General features: G+C 45.0%; 1 protein-coding gene across 1 annotated transcript; it reads left to right on the top strand.

The window, feature by feature from the left end:
* The first annotated feature begins 2759 nt into the window (after positions 1 to 2759).
* Positions 2760 to 25705, top strand: LOC137881895 (filamin-C-like). The gene is made up of 46 exons (XM_068724084.1): positions 2760 to 3555; positions 6280 to 6528; positions 8119 to 8216; positions 9343 to 9493; positions 9641 to 9759; positions 9897 to 9974; positions 10072 to 10234; positions 10386 to 10586; positions 11517 to 11654; positions 11817 to 11943; positions 12033 to 12169; positions 12272 to 12465; positions 12580 to 12693; positions 12800 to 12943; positions 13091 to 13214; positions 13479 to 13639; positions 13759 to 13849; positions 14009 to 14178; positions 14290 to 14407; positions 14504 to 14766; positions 14882 to 15479; positions 15874 to 16047; positions 16882 to 17044; positions 17126 to 17454; positions 17559 to 17682; positions 17866 to 18022; positions 18105 to 18294; positions 18399 to 18422; positions 18527 to 18768; positions 18867 to 18966; positions 19073 to 19213; positions 19376 to 19504; positions 19625 to 19798; positions 19941 to 20105; positions 20247 to 20450; positions 20559 to 20711; positions 20818 to 20940; positions 21045 to 21293; positions 21459 to 21728; positions 21820 to 21957; positions 22081 to 22196; positions 23004 to 23136; positions 23260 to 23436; positions 23580 to 23798; positions 24167 to 24394; positions 25035 to 25705. The coding sequence occupies exons 1-46, from the start codon at positions 3180 to 3182 to the stop codon at positions 25220 to 25222; spliced, it is 8124 nt and encodes a 2707-aa protein (XP_068580185.1). The 5' UTR covers positions 2760 to 3179; the 3' UTR covers positions 25223 to 25705.
* The last annotated feature ends 1027 nt before the right edge of the window (positions 25706 to 26732 follow it).

A 26732-nucleotide genomic window follows, 5' to 3' on the forward strand; every position in this document is an offset into this window, starting at 1 on the left:
CGATGGTACATATGACTCATCTGACTTTAATTATTTTCCCTTTTTTCAGGACTATCAATGTCATCATTGTTTAACAAGCTTCTATACTGCTCAGTGTTTCTCAGCTTGTTGTTGCTTGTTTGTTTTCAATATAGTTGTGGCTATTTTGTTACCTGGAGGTCTATTTTGTACTGCAAATGACAAATGAGAAAATAAATATATCTACCCCAAATGATGTCTGAGAGCTTTCTTTTCTTGGAAGGTGACCTCAGCGTCAGTCACAGGGTTTAAGGTGTCGCGGAGTCCCATTCATGAAATCACCAGCAGTCAACCTGAGTGAGAACTGCCTCTGCTGGGATTACATTACACGGGTTGTATGGATATTAATAACCGTCGCTCCAGAGACGTGACTTCGGCTCACAGATTCCTTACAGATGGCAGTAACTGGTGTGTCAACGATGTTGATGAGGCCCATAAACTACTCTCATTACTCGGTTGCCACGACTCATGATGGATCTCTAAGTTCAAGTGTGTCTAATTATCTAAAAGTAGCGTGGATGTGCAGGCCTGGTCACGGGTTGGTAGAGTTAGCTTAGCCCTCACTGAGCAACCTTCTGTCACTTGAGGTTTAATTTAAATTAGTTTCCAGAGTCTGCACATATTCCCAACAGATTCTGAACCAAGTTTCTGTCTCATTCTGTGTCAGAGTTGTGGCTAATGAAAAAATGTAAAGTGCCTTAACGGTCGAAATGTCAGATCCGTATCACCAGTGGGACGTAATCAAGTGGGCCTTGGCCCCGGGCCTATCTGTCCAGCAAATTAGTCCCAAATCCCTTTTTAAATATTTAATATATTCACCTGACAGACTAACAGGGAAAAGCTAATTAAAAAAGGTGAAATGCTGACTGTGCGAGCAGCCATTCTCTGGGGATATAATGTCAAGTGCCCAGGTCAACAGTAGCTCTGTGACTGGGTTTTTGGTTTAGTTCACACATACCTTATACTTCCTATCAAAGGTGGAATTATATTGTAATATTATTATGAGACAAGTATACCAAAGCATTCAAAAAACTTGTTAAAGACTTATTTGGCAAATATAATAAACTACTGAAAATGAAAGTTTTATATATAAAGGTTAATAAAATATGGGCTTAAACCCACCTAGCAGTATATACAATTTAAAAAATGTGCTTTACTTTGCCATTGTAAAATGTCGCAACTAATACATCGATAATAATGATTTAATTTAATGAAATAACACTGAATCAAAAGTAAATAAACTTGTTGTACTTTTACTGTTGATTCTTTAAGTACATTTTGCTGGTAGTACCTTTGTGCTTGTACTTAAGTCACATATCACAGGACATAACACAGTACTTTTACTTGAACAAATTACCACTTTTACTTAACTTAAATGTGTGAATAATTATTTCATCACTGTTTAAACATGAGAACTGGGAACCATGATATGTCAATATTGTAACAACATTTTTACGGAGAGACGATGGTATTACTAATTTATTGCCAGATCTGCCTTTGAAATAACAACATGATTTAATAAAAACAGTATTAAAGTCTCCCTACTTGTATTATTATTGGAGAATATTCTGGCTCATAATTCAAGTGAGGAGAAAATGTCTTAAATGGTTGAAGAAGAAAGAAAGAAATCTTAAGAATATGTTGTTACATGGTGGGAGATAAACCTGGCTGTGTCCAGACTGAGTATATCCTAAGAAAGCCTTCTGCATGTGTCACAGCTATTCTTACCTCCCACTACTTTGTCAAGAATGGCGCCTGGTGTCACTGCCATGTCCCGGACTGCTGAGTCACAACAGCATGACAGCCCCCACACCTGCAGCTAACACAACATTTATTGGAAATGACTTGTTTTGTTTATAGATGATCAATTTCACTATGTGCACACACTGTCAACTGTCTCAGTGTATTTCTGTTCACAGCCTCAGCTTCGATCAATGAATGCTGTCATGTTGACAAAGTTGGAGATGACACTAATTTGCTTTCTGTCAAATCAAGAAGTCAGTTTTGTCCTTTCTTGTTTAGTGGAAAAAAATATTATTTTGTTGTTTCATTTGAAAGTGAACATTGGGCTATACATTCTGACTTTAGTGAGTTGAAAGGCAATTACTCTCAGTTCTTGTTGGTGACACAATTTAAGACATTTACAATATATTTCATTATGGTTTTGCTTGATGGTGCAGCCACATGAATTGTTGTAAAGGTCTATTCAAATCCAATACTAAGCACCTTTCCATAACCTTCCTTGAGCTTCTATTGACCTTTGCTTGTCTACACAGAAATGCATTTCACTCAGGGGTGGCAGATAGCTGTGAAACACACGTAATGTAGTGGCTTCAGTCTTTAGCCACTACATTACCTCATCCTTTAAAATGTTTCATCTCCAAGGAGAAGTTAACGTGCAAAATCAAACTTCTGACAGTTCTCCAGTAAAAACACAACATATAGAGACAGAGGGACTCGCTGTACGTTCTCACTTTCTTTTCTTAGCTCGATTGTTCAGCCATTTGGATCCTGAGCATGACACACATTCGCAACAATCGTCAAGTGCCAGCCCCCTGCCTCTCAAATAGGAGCGCCTAAAAATAAAGAGCATGCCACAACTGTTGCGCTGCCTGGTGTTCTGACCAATCACTATCCCATCCTCCCCGTAAACCGACCCCGACTCACGGTATCCTTATGGATTAGCAAATAGACTATGATCACAGTGGCTGAGTGACGCGGCCCCGGGTCCTTTATAAACCAAACTCTTTCCTCTCTCAACATTCAACTTAAACACGCTCAGTGTCAACTTTAACAGTGCTGCTCCAGCTCACCTGCCACGAAACTCCATTTTTCAAAAAGGCGACATTCTTCTCGGGGCCATAGTAGAGCAGGACTACTTGACAAGAGGGTGCCAATTACAAAAAAAAGCGGACGACCAGCTGCCTTTGCATATTGTAAATCGGATATTTTAATCCATCACTGTCCTGACTTTAAGTGGGTTCTTCGCAAGTACATCTGAAAAATCTCTAGGCTGCTTTTTAAACTCCCTCCTCAAGTTTGAACTTTCCTCCGCGAGAGCGCGCTTGCCATCGACGTGCTAAAGTTTTCTGCGCTGCCGAGCGCACAATTCAACACTTAAGTGTTACCGAGGTATAAAACTGGACTCGGAAAACGCCAACATGATGAGCAATAACTACGGAGACGACCAGCTGCCTCCGCAGTACTACCAGGCCACCGACTTTGGGGAAGAGGAGGACGACGATATGCCAGCCACGGAGAAGGACCTGGCCGAGGACGCGCCATGGAAGAAGATCCAGCAGAACACCTTCACCAGGTGGTGCAACGAGCACCTCAAGTGCGTCAACAAGACCGTCACCGACCTGCAGAGGGATTTTACCGATGGGCTGAAGCTAATTTCACTCCTGGAAGTTTTGAGCCAGAAGAAGATGTACAGAAAGTACCACATCAGACCCAACTTCCGTCAGATGAAACTGGAGAACGTGTCTGTGGCGCTCGAGTTCCTGGAGAGAGAGCACATCAAGCTGGTCTCCATAGGTAAGACTTCTGGAAACAATAGTGGTAAAATGTAGCCTAAACATAAGACAACAAAAAAGTACGATGCTATTATTAGATAGTTGTAAAAAGGATGCCTTTATGATAGTTGACAGTGTGACTAATACTTTAAAATATGAACCAATGGCAGCAACAACATTTAATATCTTTTTATAATTTTGAAGGAGCTGTATAAACCATTCAGAGCATTAATATAGCAGCAAAAAAATATATAGTGAGGGACCGTCTAACTGAGCAGAGAATTAAGTCACTCTCTCTCTCGCTCTCTATTGTTATCCGAGCTTTGCTGTGATTGGTTGACAAAACCGGGCCAGCCGCGCGTGCTAGTAGAACATAATAGTGCGTGAGAGCGTGCCCCACTGGTTCGCTGATGGCTGGTGCTCTGTGCTGCTCGTGCATAGTGGTTACGGTTGATAACGCCGTCACGACCGACAGCACCGTTGCGGAAGCGTAGCACCCATCCTCCGGTTCCCCTCAGGTAAATACTGTCAGCTCTGTCAGCACCTTCGCCTCTGGAAAGCTGCATTGAGCTGAGGTCAACAGCTTATTGGAAAGTTACTGCAGCCTGGGTGCCACTGAGGTCATTGACTTGTCAGGACCAAGGACTGATGGCTCCATAGTATACTTAGGCGTATTCCTGCTGCAGCAATGTGGTAAACTATGGGCTGGAAATTCACTAGGCCTGTGCTAATGAGAATGACACGATTAATACATACATGTGGACAGCACTCACACACACACACACACTCATGGACCCCTCTGTACACACACACACACACACACACACACACACACACACACACACCTGTCAGGTCAGAGGTCAGATCGACTCACTGGGGCTCTTTGCTGACAGCCCATTGCTGTCCGTAGCCATCAGCAGCTCCAGTGAGGTGAGGATTAACTCCGGAGGGATTTAGGGATCAAACTGTGGTGCAGATAGCTGAAGTTACAATAAACTGTTGCGGATGTGTGTCACATCCCACAATGTCACCAGAAGAAGACTTGACTCCACCGGAGTGAACAGAATGCCACCTCTTAGACTCTCTGTTTAATAACTGAGGGGAATCTAGTCGCCTAATATGAAAAGCACATATATCGTAAAATGAAGAGTTACAGCTTAATTATACACCTGTAGACAACCCCACAATTCATGCAGGACAAAAGTTATTAAAACTTTGACAGAGCATTTTTCTGTTTTGGTGACTAATGATCCTGCCACACACTTGAGTGAAATTCCCGGTGTGGCTGAAGCTTTGGCCGGCGGACTGTGAAGGCCACAGTGTGTCCAACCTGGATATACACTGAGTGTGCTAGTTTGAGTATGTGTGTGATGATCTGGGGGGGGGGGGGGGGGGGGGATTACGGCAAGCTCATATCTCCTGGTAATCACAGGAGGGCAAAGGTCACTATCACAGATATCACCACAAAGTCTGTAGGGTGTGTGTCCAGGAATGTGTGTCTGGGACTTATTATGTCAGTGTGAGGCTGGCACCGTTGTCCCAGCTGTACAGACACACACCAGGTCAGACGGGTTTGACAGAAACAGGGCATGATAATAGAAGTCCTGGCATTTTACCTCTTAGCACCCTCTCCCTCCGAGCAGCTCTAGTGGGTCAATGCAGCCCTCTTAAGATAATGTCTCAGTGTCATTACAGTGATCCAGAGACACAACAAAAAAAAAAAAAAATCACCACAGGCTTAGCAGCACATGTGTCACAGTGTGTAAATAGATACTATTTGATGGATGTCTCTTTGAGCACACAGTTGCCCTTAAATCCGGACATGGCAGGATCAAAACCACACTGTGCAATGCCATGCCACCTGCCTGTGCCAGTCAAATGGCGACACATCAAACATTACCCTCTGATAGGAGGCCCTCATCTATGAAGAGATAAATAGTCTCAATAAAAGAGTCTTGTGATAAACAGCTGGCATCAAAGTCCCTTCGTTAATAAAGTCTTACTGAATTAAGTGGAGTGTATCACACGAGATTAGTCGATGAAACATTAAAGTCAAGCGCTCCTCAGAGGTTCTTTTAAATGGCTGAGTTTCTAAATTGAGGTGGATTTGAAATGGCTTATTCTGCAAACTTTTCCTCAGAGAACTTCGGGAAATGAGCTGCATGCTCGCTGTCAATGAATCTAATCTCCACCGCTTTGATTTATCGCGCTCTAGCACTACAAGTTTTGGACATAATTGAAATCCAAGTGGTGTTTATGCAGAGTGGGATCCACTTCCACATGTCCTCAGCTGTCACTGTCTTCAGAGTGCCATTGTGACTGCATGACAGATTGTCAGGGGTCCTCAGCCAGACAGCTGTCTCAGAGAAAGGGGCTCGGGGGAAGCAGCAGGGAGCATTAGATTCCTGTCTCCTCAGCAGTCAATCATCATTGTTTATATTTCTGGTCAACTCTGCAGAACAGCATGGAAGGACTATTTTAATATAATACACTTATGTATAGATCTTAGGTCTTGATTTCATTTGGTTTAGCTTCGGGGTGCCTTGATTAGTGATAGCGATATACAGAATGCAAACCAATATACGTGTAGATTGGTCAAATCTCCCCACAAGGGACAATGCAGGTTCTACAGCTGGAAAATGCAGCTAACTAGTTAACCATCAAATGCTATAGGACATGGTGCATCTAAACTCTTTGGAAGTTATAAATCCTCATGAACGCTTTTGTCTCTACTGTCTAACTACAGATAGCAAAGCCATTGTCGATGGGAATCTAAAGCTGATCCTGGGTCTTATCTGGACTCTCATTCTCCACTACTCTATCTCCATGCCCATGTGGGATGACGAGGATGAAGAGGAGACTAAGAAGCTGACCCCCAAACAGCGCCTGTTGGGCTGGATACAGAACAAGGTGCCCCAGCTGCCCATCAACAACTTCAACCGTGACTGGCGGGATGGCAAAGCTCTGGGAGCTCTGGTTGACAACTGTGCCCCTGGTAAGAAGTGTGTAGCAGCATCAGCTGAGTCCACAGGCAGGGCAGAGTAAGTGCTGAGTCAGAATTTGTGCTGCGGCTGTTGAAAGGCTTGTTGTATATAGCAGTTTTCCTTGGTTGCTATGGGGGTTGGGGTCAGGCATGTGTCAGTCAGTGTATCTGCGACAGTATCACCTTCTCAGGAGACTTTGTCTCCTTTGCTCCTCATCTAGAAATAAGGGCTGTATATCTCTTGCAAATTCTTTAGCGCACACACACACACACACACACACACACACACACACACACACACACACACACACATGCACACACACGTCCAGATTCAGATTTCAGCCTGTGTAATCTGTCTCTGGAGAGCAGGTAGGGTCAGTGGGTTGAAAAGGGGTTGCTGATGGCTGGGGGGGGACGTCCCTGCCAGCTGTCCCACAATGACTGCAGCGTTCACTCTCACTGCCTCGGGTCCTGAGGCCCAGGCCCAGCTTTAGTGTTTATAGCCTTACTGCCACACAACACTCCCAAATTTGGGCACCATTCCTCCTCTTCTGTCAAGGGGGATGCTTGGCTCCGCATCAAAATGCAGAGTTATCTGTCACAGGGAGGTGCCTATAAGCCACAGTTCCAAGGACCACAAGGCCACAGTTTGAGTCACTGCCAGTTCAGGCTGCAGCTTCCAGCACTGAACATGTGAGTCCTCTCCTAGCTGTGCTTCACAGAGCGAAAGGTGGAGGAGTAGCAACTGTGTTTAACTGTGTTTATATGAGCCATTGATCTGCGGAGACGCATCTTTCAAACACTGTGCTGCAGCACTGGCCATACAAGGTTCTGTTGTTTCATCAGCTAATACCAAACAGCAGGGTTACTGACGAAACTCACTCTGTGCTGAAACACAGAAGCTCTGCTTTTAAATCACATATAAATGTACAAAAGAAGTTCATATGCCAGACCAGGAAGAAAACCAATATTCAATCAGACTGACAGAGTTTCTGCTACTATTTCCAATATTTTTAGATACAACATCTATAGCATATGTCCATCTCCTTTGGTGTAACAGTGATGTTGCATTATAAACCACGTAGCTGTGGTTTCACAGTGCTGACATCATTTTGAAGAACACTGATTTCCTATTGAAACATGGTGGAAGGCCCACCCTGGTGCCTCCCAACTGACAGCTCTACAAAGTTTATATCTGCACACTCGTCCCTTGCAGATGCACATAAACTCAACCCTGTTAATACTGTGGGCCCGTGTCTATATTAATTGGATCATAGTATTCTGCGGTGTGCCTGTATGGGCCTTTTGAGCGAGTGGCCACTCCATCACCAACACTAATCCAATTTAGGCATTAGCAGCACGGAAGCGCGTAGCTTTAGACTCAGTGAAAGTGCCAGAGCGCCTCGAGCCTTTGAACCGTTGAGAGACCTTCGTTGTCGCACATTGCAGGTTTGCAGGAGCAGAGCAGTGTGGGTAAGGTTGTAGTTGGAGGTGTTGGGCAGATAGTAGTGGCAGCCCAAGTGGTCTTATTATAGCAACAGCAGCATGTGACTGCATTTGTCTGTGCAGAATTGTCTAATTGCCTTCTTTGCTTTCTGTTAGGTTTGTGTCCTGATTGGTCGGACTGGGATCCAAACCAGCCCGTGCAGAATGCCAAAGAAGCTATGCAACAGGCTGACGACTGGCTGGGTGTGCCTCAGGTAAGATGCATGATAGATGTCACTCACAACGTGCTTTTTAGTTTGCTTTAGCTCAGCTGGGTGTCAGATGAGTGGGGTTGATCTCATAAGGCAATACATCAAGATAAGCCTTTTTTTTGTTTTCGTATGGCAACATAGTTTATACTCAGTGGATAGAGATTCAGTCAGCACCAATCATTTTCAAGCAGTTTAAAGCAAGCACCAAGACACATATGCAAATGTAAACATGCCTCACCACATGTACACACTCCTGTGAGGAAACACTGAACTGAAAAAAAGGCAGTTCTCTGTATGAGATGGAGCCCAGTGTTTTTTCCAAGGCGATCATGCTGCAGGGTGTCATGAAATATTTAATACCCATCTCACTTCTAATATTTCCATTTACTTTATTGTAGCTCTCAGAAAGTGAGAGTGTAAGAGTTCTTTTTAGTAGATTTGTGAATTTGTGGAGGTGTGAGTTTCTGACTACCTTCCGAGCCACCCCCTGAAACAGAGGTGTAAATATGCACATGAGCACATCAGAATAACAATGTGAACCGAGCCAGAGTGCAATATTTCCAGTCCTGTTTGTAAGACTCTGTGTCTCCGTATTGTAATGTTCTCTATGCAAGTTGTTTACTTGTTTGTCTCAGGCACGGGGTTAGCTGTTTTCCATGAGGCTTAGAATTGGTGAGATAGCCAGGGGCTGTATGTCATGGCTCTGCAGTCCTGAGGGTTGGACTACAGTGTGGTGGTGTTAAGGAGAAGTTGGAAAGGTCTGGCTCAGGATAAATCCCCCTGGCTAGCTTATTGAGGGCAACAATCCTTAACCCTGCTGTCCTGGGGTTAAATATAACCAGCGTGCTTTGTGCCACGGTGTGATAGACAGAAAAACAAGTGCTGGAAGGGAGAGAGGACTCAGAGGTGGGGGAATAAATAAGTTGTTCAATTCCACTACACCTTATTGCTTAATAAGGGAAAGTTGTATAAAGAGTCAAACACATCCTTCTTACAACAATACAATCAATATAAACGTGTAAGCATGTAAACATAAATTAGGCTATGGTGTTTGTGATGTTGCATAAAAACTTAACTTCATCACACATATTATTAACCTTTTTTTGCTGGTTGTCTTCCTCTGCTGTAGGTGATTGCCCCTGAGGAAATTGTGGACCCAGATGTGGACGAGCACTCAGTGATGACCTACCTGTCTCAGTTCCCCAAGGCAAAGCTGAAGCCTGGCGCTCCTCTCAAGCCCAAACAGCTTTTCCCAAACAAGGCCAAAGCCTATGGGCCTGGTGGGTAGCCCAACAGTAGCCATGAACAGCTGCATGGTTTACAACAGTTCATATGAAGAGTATCAATGTGTTTGCCTGTAGCTAATAAAGTTACATTGCTCCAAACCTTGCAGAATATATCACCACACCCTTTGTCTTACTTTACAGGTATTGAGCCTCATGGCAACAAAGTGCTGCAACCAGCTGTGTTCACTGTGGAAACTCTGGAAGCTGGCAGTGGTGAGGTCCTGGTCTATGTGGAGGATCCTGAGGGACACAAAGAGGAGGCAAGTTATACCTGATAGACAAGTGATCTTAGCTTGCAGCCCGCTGGCTAACGCAAACAATCCTCCAGTTTCAGTTTTGCAAAATGTAGCATCTCATTTAATCTAACCCTCTTTTACTTTGTCGTCTTATACTCCAGGCTAAGGTTAAACCCAACAAGGACAAAAACAAAACCTACACTGTCACCTATGTTCCTAAAGTTGAAGGTGTTCACAAGGTAAAACATTAAGTCCACACGTCACTCAGCACAACATGAGCAAACCACTCTATTTAATAAAGGATCCTAACTTTGTCTTGCTTTTTTTTCTCTTTAGGTGAAAGTGCTGTTTGCTGGTCAGGACATTGACAAGAGCCCCTACACTGTGAATGTGGCGAGGGATATGGGCGACCCCAGCAAAGTCCATGCCAGGGGACCAGGTCTGGATGCTACGGGCAATGTGGCTAACAAACCCACCTACTTTGACATCTACACAGCTGGTTAGTATAGAAACTGCAACCACTTAACATACAACAGGAATATGATCTGATGAAAGGCTGGCAGTAATTTCAAACAAAGTCAAATAAATCACTGGAAGACGAAAGCTGCAGCATCTACTGCGATAAGTGATCATTTTCCTGTCACACTCAGGTGCTGGTAATGGCGACGTCAGTGTGGTAATCGTTGATCCTCAGGGCAAAAAGGACACAGTGGAGCTCCTCCTGGAGAATAAAGGCGAGAGTGTTTTCCGTTGCACCTATCGTCCCATGCTGGAAGGGCCTCACACCATCCACGTGCTGTTTGCAGGCCAGGAGATACCCAGGAGCCCTTTCACTGTCAACGTTGCAGAGGGTGAGCCATCTGTCAGTGTTGTAAATTACTGTCAGACAAATCAGATTTCTTATCATGCTGTTAGTGTCAGGGTGATCTATCCATCACAATCTACAGTCATCTTTATTTTCCCTGGGAACATACCACCCGGAATAGACCATAACCCTTCCTATCTGTCATTTCTAGCTCCGCCCATTGCTCCTCCCACTGGGGCTCCACTGCAGATAGTCCCTCAGTCAGTGCGCACCCTTCCCGGAGCAAAGGGTGGAAAGGGGGTACCCCCCCCAAAACCGGGCCGCCGAAGTTAGTATGGCTTGCTGGGAGGAGCCTGTGCCTATGGCTCAGCCAGATCCCCCCAAAACTGTACCTATGCCGTGCCCTGCAGATGCCCCTCTGTGCTTTCTTTATGATTAGGGTGCCGCGGCTCAATGCCGTGCTTGGTCGCCTGCTCCATTTTCTTGCGTCCTGCAGCTTGACGGTTTTGTTATGTTCAGAGAGGGATGAGATGCAATGTTGTACAAATAGTGTAGAGATTGTCCCACTTTGCACTTCTGTCTACTTTGTTCTTGTCTTTTTAAATATCTTTGCTTGTGCTGTTGACATGTTTGTTTTTTAAAACTTGCATCATCCAACATTCAGTTTAAGCCTGCAGTCAACATTTTGACTGACTGAAATGTTGTGACTGACTGAAATGTTGTCAGATGCTCCCTCGATGCTCTCAAATGTGCCAATATCTAATAACCTTCAACATTCTGCACTTTGTGTTATATGTGCTGCAAAAAGCATCATTCTCATTTGCAGGTCCTGTCAGTCAAGCTTTAAGGAATCCCTCTTGAATTGGATATTTTAATGTCTTTGCTACTAACATCGCTGTCAACTGCTGGCTACTCTCAGTTGCCATTTGCTTTGCTAAATATTTCCCCTTTTCACACTTGATGTTATTCCTTTCAGCAATAAACCCAAATGCCTGCAGAGCTACAGGCAGAGGCCTTCAGCCTAAAGGCGTGAGAGTAAAGGAGGTTGCGGACTTCAAAGTTTTCACCAAGGGAGCTGGCAGTGGATCGCTGAGCGTCTCAGTCAAAGGACCAAGTGAGTCAGACAGCGCTCTCTACTATGTATCACTCCTCACTGCTCATACATTTTAAGGATTATTCACTTTGGGTTTTGTCTGAAGGGTATTCACATATGATAAACAAAATACATAATATGTTTCTCCGTTTTGATATTTGATACTTTATTATTCATCCTCAGCTGGAGCAGAGGAGCAAGTGAAAGTGCGAGATGCAGGAAACGGTGTGTATGATTGTGAATATCAGCCCCTTAAGCCTGGTAAATACACAGTCAGCATCACCTGGGGAGGCCAGCCCATCCCACGCAGGTAGGATTCAATTACTGCCTTTAGCTATTCATAAACAATCTACATTCACATTGACACTAGGTAATATTGTGTAACCTTGTGTGCCTCAGCCCCTTCGAAGTGGAGGTGGGCAAGGAGGCAGGTTTTCAGAAGGTGAGGGCCTGGGGTCCTGGTCTGAAGACTGGCATGGTGGGAAAATCTGCTGATTTTGTGGTAGAAGCCATCGGCACTGAAGTCGGAACTCTAGGTGAGTCGTGTTCAAGTGATATGACTTTTTACAGAGGTAAAGTGGATTAAAAAAAGTATTCCGAGTGTGAAATTTGAATGTTGACATTTTTTTGATGTTTAGGCTTCTCCATCGAAGGCCCATCACAGGCTAAAATTGAGTGTGATGATAAGGGTGATGGCTCCTGTGATGTGCGTTACTGGCCCACTGAGGGCGGTGACTATGCTGTCCATGTCATCTGTGATGACGAGGACATCAAGGACAGCCCCTTCATGGCCCACATCCTTCCTGCCGCCAATGACGTCTTCCCTGAGAAGGTTATTCCCACTCACTGTACTATAAAGCAGTATATACCAGTATATAGAGGCAGGTTGCCATGATGAAATGATCATATTCTAAACAAAATGTATTAAAACGACAAAATGTTGCAGGTGAAAGCATATGGTCCGGGCCTGCGACCAACTGGCGTCATTGTGAACAAAGCAACTGAATTCACCATTGATGCACGCATGGCTGGGAAGGGTCACCTCAAGATTTACGCACAGGTATGGAGAGCTCCAGTTTGTGAAAACCTTCATTGTTTATTTACAGGAGCACATCATTGATATTGCATGCAGAGACCAGAGCTGACATGCTTTTGTACCCGCTAAGGACGCTGAAGGCTGCACCATCGACATCAAGATCACTGACAAGGGAGACGGCACATTTCTGTGTGTGTACACCCCTGTCAAGTCCATCAAACACACCATCATCGTCACCTGGGGGGACGTCAATGTGCCCAACAGCCCCTTCAGGGTAAGACACATGACGATGTGCACACACATAACTATGCTGCACTTCAAATTCAGTCAATTTAATATAATGATACTCCATCAAATATGGATAATGTAAGAGGACTGCGGCAGTTGTACTTTTGTCTCAAGTACACTGTGAATTCATTAGGTGCTGGTTGGAGAGGGTTGTCATCCAGACAAAGTCAAGGTCTATGGGCCTGGAGTGGAGAAGACGGGGCTCAAGGCTAACGAGCCAACATACTTCACAGTGGACTGTGGTGAAGCCGGTCAAGGTGAGCATGCACTACGAGATGGTGTGGGTGGTTTGAAAAACACTTCTAAATTGTGTTGAATCGTTATGAAATAAGTGTTTCATCATGTGGATGTTGAACAATATAAAGCACAGAATGAACAGATTGCATAAAGCTGTGCAGCTTAACTGGCAAAGTTGAATTTGAAATGTACTTAAGATAAAGCTCTAGGCAGTGGAGCATTTATTCAGATCATCTATTTTTGAATGACCTTTTTGAACTGTGCTCATTGCTATGCACCAATAGGGGACATCAGCATTGGAATCAAGTGTGCCCCAGGGGTGGTTGGCCCGGCCGAGGCAGACATCGAATTTGACATCATCAAGAATGACAATGACACCTTCACTGTCAAATACACTCCCCCCGGTCCAGGCCGGTATACCATCATGGTGCTGTTTGCTGACCAGGTTAGAATACAGTTTTCAGTGCAAGAGGGACTGATGAGTTTTGTAAAAATCTTTTTTTTTTTTTACTTTATTTTGTCTTACGTTATTGATTCTGAATATTTTATGATTGGCATTGTCAGGAAATTCCTATCAGTCCTTTCAAAGTCAAAGTGGATCCTTCCCATGATGCCGGTAAGGTGAGAGCAGAGGGCCCCGGACTCAACAAGACAGGTGAGATCCACCGGCGACAACAACCATAATTAGTATACATGCCAAGCGCACCACATTTATAGGTATTTTTTTATTAGTAGAAGACTCCCACTACAATACTTTAATGTCATAGACATTATTTCATTTGACTTGGATTGACAAAAAAAACGTGTGTTTCAGGAGTGGAGGTGGGCACTCCAACCCACTTCACCATCTTCACAAAGGGAGCTGGCAAGGCCAAGCCTGAGGTGCATTTTGCAGCATCAGGCCCAGGAGAGGCAGTCCGTGACTTTGAGATCATCGATAACCACGATTACTCCTACACTGTCAAGTACACGGCTCTTCAACAGGTACAGAACAGTAGGCCTCTGCTTGAAGCCCGTTAACATTAGAACAGGATGCAGAGATTATTCACAATAACGCATCAATCAATATTAATTCTTCATCTTGTGTTTTTTTAGGGTAACATGGCTATTTCAGTCACTCATGGAGGAGATCCCATTCCCAAGAGCCCGTTCCACATCACAGTGGCGCCACCTCTGGATATTGGAAAGGTGAAAGTGGAGGGATTAGACACCAGTAAGTTACAAACACAAAATACTATATTCTTGTATTTACCATGAAATAATAGGTAAGTGCAACACAGCAAGTGTTTCCTGTTAATCCCTCTTGCAGAAGTGGAGGTTGGAAAGGATCAGGAGTTCACGGTTAACACAAAGGGTGCTGGTGGGCAGGGCAATGTGGGTGTGAAGATGACCTCGCCCTCTGGCCGACCAATCCCATGCAAGCTGGAATCAGACAAAGCCAAAGGCACTCACAGTGTGAAGTATATTCCCCCAGAGGAGGGGCAGTACAAGGTTGATGTCAGCTATGATGGCAACCCGGTGATGGGAAGCCCCTTTGGGGTTGAAGCAGTGATGCCTGCTGATCCTTCAAAGGTAAAAGTTCATGAAAGTTGCATGTAGTTCTACACTTGTTTACTTACTTTAACATACAAATATTTGATGTTTTGTACACCACATCTCCAAAACTGACCCGATTGTTGCATCACAGGTGCGAGCCTTTGGCCCAGGCCTGAAGGGAGGCATTGTGGGTAAACCAGCTCCATTCACTATTGACACAAAGGGAGCTGGAGCAGGTGGGCTGGGCCTGACTGTGGAGGGCCCCTGCGAGGCTAAGATTGAGTGCCAGGACAATGGTGACGGCACATGCTCAGTGTTCTACCTGCCCACTGAGCCCGGGGAGTACGCCATCAACATCTTGTTTGCTGAGCAGCACATCCCCGGCTCTCCCTTCAAGGCAGCAGTGCGCGCAGCCTTGGACCCCGGCAAGGTGACGGCTAGCGGGCCAGGCCTGGAGAAGGCCAAGGCAGGCGAACCGGCGACCTTCACTGTGGACTGCACCCGGGCAGGCGACGCTGAGCTCACCATTGAGATTGTGTCAGAGACCGGGGCAAAGGCTGAAGTGCACATCCAGAAAACTGCAGAGGGGACCTTCTCTGTTACATACATCCCACCCTTCCATGGCACACACACCATCACGATCAAGTACGGTGGCCAGATGATTCCCCAGTTTCCTAAAGTCCTGCAGGTCGAGCCCTCTGTGGACACCAGCGGGGTGCATGTCTATGGGCCAGGAGTGGAGCCCAGAGGTAACAAAACCAAGAACCTAAACTTATATTGCAATCCATGTTAGGTTTTTAATATACCAAGGGTGTGTACCAGTGCTGAAAGAATTTGTCAATTAATAATGTGTTAATTGTTAGAAAAGCATTTAAAGTAATTTATCAAGAAAAATTACTTTTCTCTGTCCTAATATTATTATGATTCTAATTTTACTTTTGGACTGTGGTTCTTAAGACAAAAGCTATTAGGAGATTTTTAATTGTTAGTTACAGCCTGAGTATTTAGTTTTTCAACAAGTTCAGAAACAACTCACAAATCTGTTCGAAGGATTTACAATGTCTTAAGTCTTAAAATGACAGAGCCCACTTGGCCTCGTTTCTCATCAGCAACAAATCACCTGAGGGGCTTTTCTGTTTCTAGGAGTCCTCAGAGAAGTGACAACCCACTTCATCGTTGATGCTCGCACTCTCAACAAGGTTGGAGGAAATCATGTGAAGGTTCACATTATCAGCCCTTCCGGCACTACCACAGAGACCTACATCACTGACAAGGGAGACGGCACATACAGAGTGGAGTACACAGCATTCGAGGATGGTAGGGAAAAAAATATTACGTTATGTCATTTAACAGTGTTAATTCACACAATTAAAGGATCATAAGGTGGCGAGACACCGAACAACGATGAGGAAAGTGGGATCCATGTCAAATTTGTGACATTAACAAACCTAACCTGCTGCAGATAGATAGAGGATTTATCACAGGCAGGCTGTCTGAGAAAGAGCATACAGACAGACTGAGAAGTCACTAACAGGTGCTTGTGTTGGGCGCCATTTGGGAATAAAGCAGGAGAGTGAGAAAAGAAAGAAAGAGAAAGAGAGGAGTATAAATACAGAATGATGCATTGGAGCAATGATGTGAGGGGCAGAGAGCAGGGAGGCAGAGAGGCAGACAGACTCTGTTTTATAAATAGTGTGCTCAGGAACAGAAGCTCTTAACAAGGCAGGTATGTGTGCTGAAGGCTGCCTGCACACAGCTATACAGCAGGGGAATGACAGGGGATATTAATAGAGACCTATAACACAAAGCAAAGAGATCACAGAGCACTTCTCCACCACCAGACATGCTCTAATATCATAGTCGTGCTGCTGGGAATCTGGCATATAGTCCTACTGAGAGAGCTCTGTCAGAAAAATGTTGTAACAGAATAATGAATAGGGAACAGATGTAATGCCTTGTACGTTCACCAGAGCGTCTGCGCTCTAGATGGAGTCTTTTATAAATAAACAGATGTTTATCTCCCTAAAAGGGAAATTGTCTGGCTCATAATTAAAAGCAAGCGGCAATAACAGAAAACATTTGCTTGCTTGGAGACCATTCAGGCAGAGAGGTATGACATCAGACACTGTACTGACATCTGTTTGTGTGCAGGAATGCATATGATCGAGGTGCAGTACGACGATGCGCCAGTGCCCAAGAGTCCCTTCAGAGTGTCTGTGGTGGAGGGATGTGATCCGACCCGGGTCCGTGCCTATGGACCAGGTCTGGAGGGAGGAATCACCAACAAGCCCAACTGCTTCACTGTGGAGACCAGGTACCATTGGATCACATTTAAAGGAGATATTTGTGGGAACTCATCTCAAGTGAGAAATTAAATAAAAGTGTTCTCTCTCAGGGGGGCTGGTACGGGAGGCCTGGGCCTGACCATCGAGGGAGCCTCAGAGGCAAAAATATCCTGCAAGGACAATAAAGATGGCAGCTGCAGTGTGGAGTACATCCCCTTCACTACTGGAGACTATGACGTCAACATCAACTACGGTGGCCACCCGATCCCTGGCAGTCCATTCCGTGTTCCAGTGAAGGACCCTGTGGACCCCAGCAAGGTCAAGTGCTCAGGTCCAGGTCTGGGCGCTGGAGTGAGAGCCCATGTTCCTCAGGCTTTCACAGTAGATTGTACACAGGCCGGACAGGCCCCACTGGATGTCAAACTCTACGGCCCAACAGGTGAGGACATGCTGTTTGACTATGAAACCCTCTCGCCTGCTCTAAGCTGACAAATAACAGCAAGTTGGTGTTGTATGATTATTTCCATAATGTCTCATTTCCAGGTACTGTGGAGCCAGTTGGTGTGAAGAACAACGGCGACAGCACCCACACAGTTCACTACACCCCAGCCCAGGATGGCCCTTACACTGTAGCTGTCAAATACGCAGATCAGGAAGTCCCACACAGGTACAGAATGTGTTGGAAAAAAAAACCAATCCAGGCAGTATGTGCAGATATGTGTTAATTAAAGTTCTGCTCTATCTGGCTGGATTTAAAAAAGAAAAGTGCAGTTCTGCAAATGTTATGTTCCCATTCTTTTGTAGGTCTGGGTTTAGTAATTACACTTGATATTCTCTCCTTCTTCCACAGTCCATTCAAGGTAATGTCTCAGCCTGGGCATGACGCCAGTAAAGTACGCGCTAGTGGACCTGGTCTAGACAAAAAAGGTGTGTCTGCAAGCCTGCCAGTTGAGTTCACCATTGATGCTCGTGATGCTGGAGAGGGACTGCTCACTGTGCAGATCTTGGTGGGTTCAGCTACCTTTCACACAATCTTTTTTTATTTTTATAATCCACCATTTAAAATAACTTAATATTGTCTATTGACAGGACCCAGAGGGCAAGCCAAAGAATGCAACCATCCAGGACAACAGGGACGGAACCTACACTGTCTCCTATGTACCAGACTCTACAGGCCCCTACACTATCACCATTAAGTATGGAGGAGATGAGATCCCTTACTCCCCTTACCGCATCCAGTCCCTACCCACAGGAGACGCCAGCAAATGTTGCCTCACAGGTAGAAAAAACACTGTGGATTCATACTTAAAATAAATACAAATAATATATTATAGTTATAGCATTTATATATTTATATTCAAAATCTGCATTTTTCTCTTCCAGTTTCTATTGGAGGACATGGCGTGTGTGAGTAACAGAGGCTTTCTTTTTATTTATGTGATACATTGCATGAAAATCTTTTATGCAGCAGCTCTTACCCTTTTTTCGTATTCCCTCTCTGTCCTTAACAGCAAGTCTGCAGAAGCTGCAGACCTCCGAGGATACGGTAATCACAGTGGATGCCAAAGCTGCTGGGAAAGGCAAGGTGACCTGTAAGGTGCAGACCCCACAAGGGATGGAGCTGGACATGGATGTGGTGGAAAATCATGATGGGACATTTGACATTTACTACACCGCCCCTGAACCTGGGAAATATGTTATTACCATCCGATTTGGGGGACAGAACATCCCCAAGAGCCCCTTCCATGTGGTGGTGAGTAAAGGAGTATTTAACCGGCTGCTACAATTGTGTGCTAGATGCACAATTGTTCGTTTGTATGAAAACTATTTTTCTTCACTCTGTGTTGGCAGGCATCAAATGAGCCAGTTGTTCCCCGTGATACTGTGGATCCTCTCTTCCGTCCTCTTAACTTCCTCGTCCCCTTCATGCCACAGCAAGGGGAAATCACAGGTGTGACAAACACCACTCAAACAGAAAAAAAATCCTGCTCACGCACACACCCACAAAACATCTTTTTCAGGTCACTGACATTTTACCAAACTGATGTCATTTCTAGGTGAGGTGCGGATGCCTTCAGGCAAGACTGGCCGCCCGCATATCACTGACAATAAGGATGGCACCATCACCATAAAGTACCAGCCCACAGAGAAAGGTCTGCACGAGATGGACATCAAATATGACGGCAACCACATTCCAGGTGAGAAACACAGAACATTAGAGCGATGAGAAGCAGTTGTCAACTTCTAAAAAAACATCTTTACCACCTTTACTTAAGGATTTTTTGCTCTCTTATTGAAGTGCAGTAGAGACATTTCACAGTTCTCTGTCTCATTGTTTGGCAATGATTATATCCCTTTAGGAAGCCCTCTGCAGTTCTTTGTAGATGCTGTGAACAGTGGAGTGGTGACTGCTTATGGTCCGGGTCTGAGTTACGGCATGGTCAACAAGGCTGCCACTTTCACTGTGGTCACCAAGAATGCAGGAGAAGGTACTACATCTTACTTCCCCAGTGATATTTGCTATTACACTGTGGAGCTGTGGTAATACAGTAAACCCTTACTACACTGCAGAAAAGTAAAAATATGGGTGTTGATTTTCTCCCTCTCAGGCGGTCTGTCTCTGGCAGTGGAGGGTCCCTCTAAGGCCGAGATCACGTGTAAGGACAACAAAGACGGTACCTGCACTGTGTCCTACCTGCCCACAGCTCCTGGAGACTACAACATCATCGTCAAGTTTGACAATAAGCACATTTCTGGCAGTCCCTTTACTGCTAAGATCACTGGTGAGGAAATTAACTTAATTAAAATAAAATTAATTTCTCCCATTTTTTTATGCTGTTGATGTATCTTTATAGGGGATGTCTACATTATAAATCAGGTTTCGAGGGGTTGGCAAATATCTAAACCGCTTTTCTTTATATCAAGGGGATGACGCCATAACCAGGACATCACAGCTGAATGTCGGCACAGCGGCTGACGTGTCCTTGAAGATCGCAGAGACTGATCTGAGCTCTCTGACTGCCAGTATCAGAGCCCCATCAGGCAATGAGGAGCCCTGCCTGCTCAAGAGACTGCCCAACAGACACCTCGGTGAGATATTCACTTGCCAGATACAGAAAATAACAGGAAGAGTGGAACATAGATAACACGTTGTCAGATTTATTGAATGCATTTATATTTCATTTTTCTCCTTCTCTGTCTTGATTTTTTATCCTTTTTTTATGCTTGCAGGTATTTCTTTCACACCTAAGGAGGTCGGCGAGCATGAAGTGAGCGTGAGGAAGAATGGAGTGCACGTGGCCAACAGCCCATTTAAAATCATGGTTGGCCAGTCAGAGATTGGCGAGGCCAGCAGAGTGAAGGCTTTTGGTAAAGGCCTGGTGGAGGCACACACATTAGAAATGGCTGAATTCTTTGTGGACACGAGGAACGCAGGTAAAATTTAGAGACGGTTCGTTTCACCTTTATGGCGAACACGGTCGGAAAAAATACAAAGGCAACGAATACTTTTTCAACTTCTCTCTACTTCTCTTCTTCCTTTAGGTTATGGAGGTCTAGCATTGTCAGTCGAGGGTCCAAGCAAAGTGGACATTAACTGTGAAGATGTGGAGGACGGGACGTGCAGAGTCACCTACTGTCCAACAGAACCTGGGAGTTACATTGTTAACATCAAGTTTGCTGAAAAACACATCCCAGGTTAGAATCTTTTACTTGTACAAATAATAAAAAAAACATTTTATATCTTAAAATTAAATACATCTGATAATATTTTTATCACTGTATATGTGTTTGTGCCCTCCAGGAAGTCCTTTCACAGTGAAGGTGACTGGAGAAGGAAGGATGAAGGAGAGCATTACTAGGAAAAGACAGGCCTCTTCGATTGCCTCAGTCGGCAGCACATGTGGTCTTAACCTCAAGATCCCAGGTGAGTACAGGAGCCAGTCAGAGGTGGTGAGAGGGCAGCGGTCAACCGTCTTAAAATACATGCTCTCGCATTTGTATTTCTCACTGGTTCTCCCCCCTGTGTAGGAAACTGGTTCCAGATGGTTTCAGCTCAGGAGAGGCTGACCAGGACATTCACTCGCAGCAGCCACACCTACACCCGCACTGAGCGCACAGAGATCAGCAAAACCCGTGGTGGAGAGACCAAGCGGGAGGTACGAGTGGAGGAGAGCACCCAGTTGGGCGGAGCAGGAAGCCCCTTCAGAGATGTTTTTGGAGACTTTTTGGGCAGGGAAAGCCTCAGCAGCTTTGCTGGCATCACTGCCAGACCTGAGGGTGAGGGTCCAAATTCTATTTTTGAAACGTGAAAACTTGCAATGCTTTGGCTTTGACTGTCCTATCAAGAATATATGTTGTAGTATTTTTTTTTAAAGTTATATATCCTATGCAAAAAAAAACAAAACGGTTGTATGTAAACACACCTTACTCTGCTTCACCCAGTTGAGAGTGGCTCTCAGGCCATGACGGCTCAGGTGACCAGCCCCAGTGGGAAAACAGTGGATGCTGACATAGTGGATGGAGGGAGCAGCACCTACAGTGTGCGCTTCATCCCCCAGGAGATGGGACCCCACACTGTCAACGTCAAGTACAGAGAGCAACATGTCCCTGGTAGCCCCTTCCAGTTTACTGTGGGACCCATGGGGGAGGGAGGAGCACACAAGGTCCGTGCAGGAGGACCTGGTCTGGAAAGAGGCGTGGCTGCAGCGCCTTGTAAGTTCACCTTTTGGACTTGAACCTGTTTCTCCAAAAATTATTCAATCCATTTCATTAAATGTTGATACCTTTGTTTCACCTACTCTAGCTGAATTTAGCATCTGGACAAGAGAAGCAGGTGCTGGCGGTCTGTCTATCGCTGTAGAGGGCCCCAGCAAGGCTGAAATCTCCTTTGAGGACAGGAAGGACGGTTCCTGCGGCGTCTCCTACATAGTGAAAGAACCAGGTAAAACTTTTGTCGCCCACAAATGCAGAAGTTCCCTCATTTTTATTTTTTCTCAGAGTGTTTTGCTCAACTTTTCAGTAATTTTTCGACACATGAAAGTAAATAACCTGTCGGCTTCCCCAGGTGACTACGAGGTGTCAATCAAGTTCAACAACGAGCACATCCCTGACAGCCCATTCATCGTTCCGATTGCTACGCTGTCAGACGAAGCCCGCAGGCTCACTGTAACAAGCCTTCAGGTGAGATCACACACGCACATACACACACAGTGCTGACAAAAGCCACATTCATTTGTTGCACAAAACAACCAAAGACACAACACAGGCACTGCTACAAAATATCAGGTTGTAGAACAGATTGCATGTAAGATAATGCTTGAGTGGCTGTAGAAATTTCTGTCTAATAGCACTTTGCCCTTCAAGTGTAATTGAACGCCAGTGTTGGAGCAGTATCTACGACTGCAACACTGTGATGCTGGCCAGTGATGAAGGGCAGGATTAACTGTCCCTTGCTAAAGTGGTACAACTCAAGCTGTGCTATGTGTGGGCAGTCAGCGAATCTATGTGATTGTGTTTCTGTCTGAGAAGACAAAAGCAAGAAAACATTGAGCGGAATATAAAGACTCCTTTAAAGATACCTGTGACAGCTCACAATATTGTTCTCCTCACTTCACAGATGCTTCTTTTATTTGCTTTCACAGGTTCCATCACAATTGCCAACAATGCTAAAAACATATATTTTTAGTTGACTGAAATGCCACTTCACAGTGCTTTTCTACCACTAGAAGCCAGGTGAAGTGCAATATCAGACCAACGTTTAAAATGTCACACTGCCTCTTATGTCTGGTAGGACCGCTCGTCCGCCTGTAGGGCAAAAACACTAAACGCCTCGCTGTAAACTCTGACCTTTTCTGCCTCTCAAACCCAACTGCTCAATCTATTCTCGTTCAGGCATGATGAGTCACACACTTTGTGTCCCTCGAGGTGCGGGCACACACACATGCCCGCTCACATATTCTGATCATATTCTTCCCTGTCGTTTTACAGGAGAAGGACTTGAAGGTAAACCAAGAGGCGTCCTTCATGGTGCAGCGCAATGGGGCTCGAGGTGTGGTTGACGCCAAAGTCCACACGCCCGCTGGCTCTTCAGAGGAATGCTATGTCACTGAGCTTGACAGCGGTACGCACCAACCTCACTTTGTGTCACAAAGTAGACTCCATGAGAAAGAGACCGCAGCTTTTTAAAAATATGTAAACATCATTCAGGAGTAATAAACCCACTTGTGTTGTGTGTCGTGTTCAGACAAGAATGCAATACGCTTCATTCCACGGGAGAATGGAGTTCACTCCATAGATGTCAGGTTCAACGGATGCCACATCCCTGGAAGCCCCTTTAACGTGCGAGTGGGCGACCCGGGGCTGGTTGGAGATCCAGGCATGGTGACAGCACACGGCCTTGGACTGCAGGGGGGAACCACAGGTAGATGTCACCACCACCATTACTAATATGTACCATATTTGAAAATAATTCAGCATGGATTTCTTGTGAATTTTCTGTTTTTTATTTTGTTTTTATTGAGCAGTCTTTTCATCTTTTTTTCTACATTTCCCTCTTTCTTCCAGGTGCACCCTCAGAGTTTGTGGTCAACACGTGTAACGCCGGCTCTGCCACTCTGTCGGTCAACATCGACGGACCATCCAAGGTCAAGATGGACTGTCGGGAGTGTCCTGAAGGATACAAGATCAACTACACACCCATGGCACCCGGCAACTATCTCATCACCATTAAATACGGAGGGCCTCAGCACATAGTGGGCAGCCCGTTCAAAGCTAAAATCACAGGTCTGCTTGACAGTCACTCTCCCATCTGATCTGTGGATCTCGCATGACAAGTGTCTCGATTATGAAACAAACGTTCCTCTGAAAAAAAGTGTGGAAGTCAGGAAAATGTTATGTCATCGTCGTTCATACTGCTCAGTGTACATCTTACATAAAAGCTGCCTCTTTCTGGCACTACACCAATATATTCCTGCTGTCACTACTTAGTGGTTACAAATTCCTTTATTTTAAAATGTATGTGACATATAAATACTTTCAAGAATGAGAAAAACTGGAAGTTCACTTTATTTGAAAGTGATATGAAATATTTTCCTGTTTGACCTCAGGCTTTACTGGCTTTTTTTTAACTTCTCACTCTGCCTCGCCTACAGGAGCCCGGCTGTCAGGAGGACACAGCCTCCATGAGACCTCATCCGTCTTGGTCGAAACAGTTACCAAGACCTCCAAAGTGGGCGGTGCCTACAGCTCCAGCTCATCCTCTTCCACCAGCTCAACAAAACTGACATCGGATGCCAGCATGGTGGTTTGTCTCGGAACAGGGCTGTCCAAGGCTGCTGTCGGACAGAAAAACAATTTTACAGTTAACTGCAGCAAAGCAGGTGAGATGATCACCTGGATAAAGATAAAAGACACAGACAGAGCTTTTATTCATACAGTAAAAATACATGATTCTCAGCCACTTTTTGGCAGACGAACAAGCTGTAAACGCAACACTGACATATTAGCACCTTATAAAGTTCTGGTGGTTGTGTTAGCAAACACTTGCCAGCAGCAGTCACAGAAAATAATTTAGCATTCATTCATTCGAGTTATGTCTCTGGAAACCAGACCAAAATCCAATATTCACTCTCCTTATAGCTCTCTTTGGCCTACACAAAGTCCTCAGGGAAATATCTGGCTCTAAATTTGGTGCTGGGCAGGTAGCAGACATTTTATGAGAGCTGTTTTTTGTTGTTGTGTTTTTTACTGAAAATGAGGTTGATGAGTGAGAGTGAACAAAACATTAAAGTTGTGGCTCCTTAAACCAAAAAAAGAAAGATCTACACTAAAATGCTGCGGTAGAGCTGAAGAGAACTGCAGAACCGGGTGATAATTCTCTATGAGCGTCCCCTCTCACATTATACTTCATCATTTCATCCATTGGTTGTATAAAAATTGTGATTAGTGCCATTTAAAGCAAATAAACCGATGCCTATTTTGTACACCACCATAAACCCCCCTTTTAATTTTTTCTTTCAGGTACCAACATGCTGATGGTGGGTGTGCATGGACCCCATACTCCTTGCGAGGAGGTGTATGTCAAGCACATGGGCAACAAGCTTTACAACGTCACCTACACCGTCAAGGACAAGGGCAACTACACCGTCATCGTCAAATGGGGCGACGACAACATCCCCGGCAGCCCTTACAAGGTGGTTGCGTCCTAAAACAAACTGCACCAGTGCCCCGTCCCATTCCCCTCCACCGACCCTCCACCTTCTTCCCGCTGTTCCTCGCTCTTCAGCGGATTACAATACTCAACATGCACTAAAACCTGCCAGGACATTTGCTTAAAGTTTTCTTGATGACAGAATATCTATTGTGCCAAAGTTTTGCATTAACTCCAGAAATTACATTTACAAGTTTGCATCCACATTCAGAGCGACGTAAAAGCAAACAGTGTGGTTTACGAGTCTTTGAGTGATGTTTTACTCGGTCCATAAAAATCTCTCTCTGTTTCTGTTGTGTTGTAAAAGAATGGCATCCTATGACTGTTCAGAGACGCTGGAGTAATCAACAGTATTAAAGTGTGATGCATTATGGTTTTGTATGGTTTAAGAATGAGATATTTTTTTTTGTTATATTAACCTATTTTTGGTAAGTCTTTGCAGACCTTAATAAAGATTTAATGGCTAACTTTCCAGACAAAAGTGATTGAATTTGTTTGATTTCTCACAGTGCTGGCAGACCCTTGCAACTTCAGCAGAAGGCGTTTCTTCGATTTTCACAGTTTCACTATGCAGCTATTTTCTGACCACTGTTGGTTCTTCCATCTGAGCAGCCGTCAGGATATTGTCGCTTGATCACGGAGTCTGTCAACTGAATATCCGGCCAGTATCTAACAGATAGTAGATTTTAATACTTTTAATATTTGTCACACATTTGGGGATCACATAATGCCTTAGACGTCAATCCAACATTACTTAGCAGTGCCCTGAAAAAGCAATCCAGGATATTCATCCAGTCCTCTCATTTACATCCTGTACTTGTCCAGATGCAATCACAAGATGGCAGCATAGTCAAGCACTCCCATACATCTAAGTCTCAACCAAATGCACCAGAGCAAAATCTCCATTGTTCCCAGTGAAGATTAACTACTTCATCCTTAACACAAGGGAGCCTGCAGAGCATGGAAACCAGAGGCATCAGCTTCCATTGTGTGTGTAATTAATCCTGTTGGATCAGAGATAGATGGAACACAAGTGGTTTCTGTTGTGGCATCGTCGTGGGGTGGAGGAAGACCCTGCTGTGGCACGAATCAACCAGAACGAAGAGAGTTTCAGCATTTTGCTTGTGTGTGTTCCCAGTGCATATGTGTGTGTGTCATCACCTGTGTCTCCTCCATGGCCTCTGCATGTGTTCTGTGTGTCCTCTGCGTGGTCTACAAGCCGCACAGTCCCACAGTGAGTCACCCACCCACCCTCCACACGCTGACACACACGCACCACCAGCACCAGCACCATTCTTCACAGAGAGGAGCCTATAATTAGGTGCTAATTTTCTCTGGTTCCACTGTGACATGATGCTGGGGGCCATGGTGAGGCAAGACCGAGCGAGTGTGTGCATTTGATGAACAGTGGCGAGAGCTCGACTCCGGACCATCTGGCCAAGTGGCTGGCGCTGCTGCCCGTGCTGACGTTGGGACCTGGGCAGGGCCCACCCACGTCAGCCTGCTCC

The sequence above is a fragment of the Cebidichthys violaceus genome, unplaced genomic scaffold, assembly GCF_023349555.1.
Source record: "Cebidichthys violaceus isolate CVI_PGR_0920_01 unplaced genomic scaffold, fCebVio1.0.p SCAF_3, whole genome shotgun sequence".
In the NCBI taxonomy this organism is placed as follows: Eukaryota; Metazoa; Chordata; class Actinopteri; order Perciformes; family Stichaeidae; genus Cebidichthys; species Cebidichthys violaceus.

Bases quoted from the DNA above. Each gene is read 5' to 3' on its own strand.
- LOC137881895 (XM_068724084.1), top strand. From the start codon at position 3,180: ATGATGAGCAATAACTACGGAGACGACCAGCTGCCTCCGCAGTACTAC. The intron at 11,655-11,816 runs GTGAGTCAGACA...ATTCATCCTCAG, and splicing joins CGTCTCAGTCAAAGGACCAA to CTGGAGCAGAGGAGCAAGTG. The intron at 17,455-17,558 runs GTGAGGACATGC...TCTCATTTCCAG, and splicing joins CAAACTCTACGGCCCAACAG to GTACTGTGGAGCCAGTTGGT.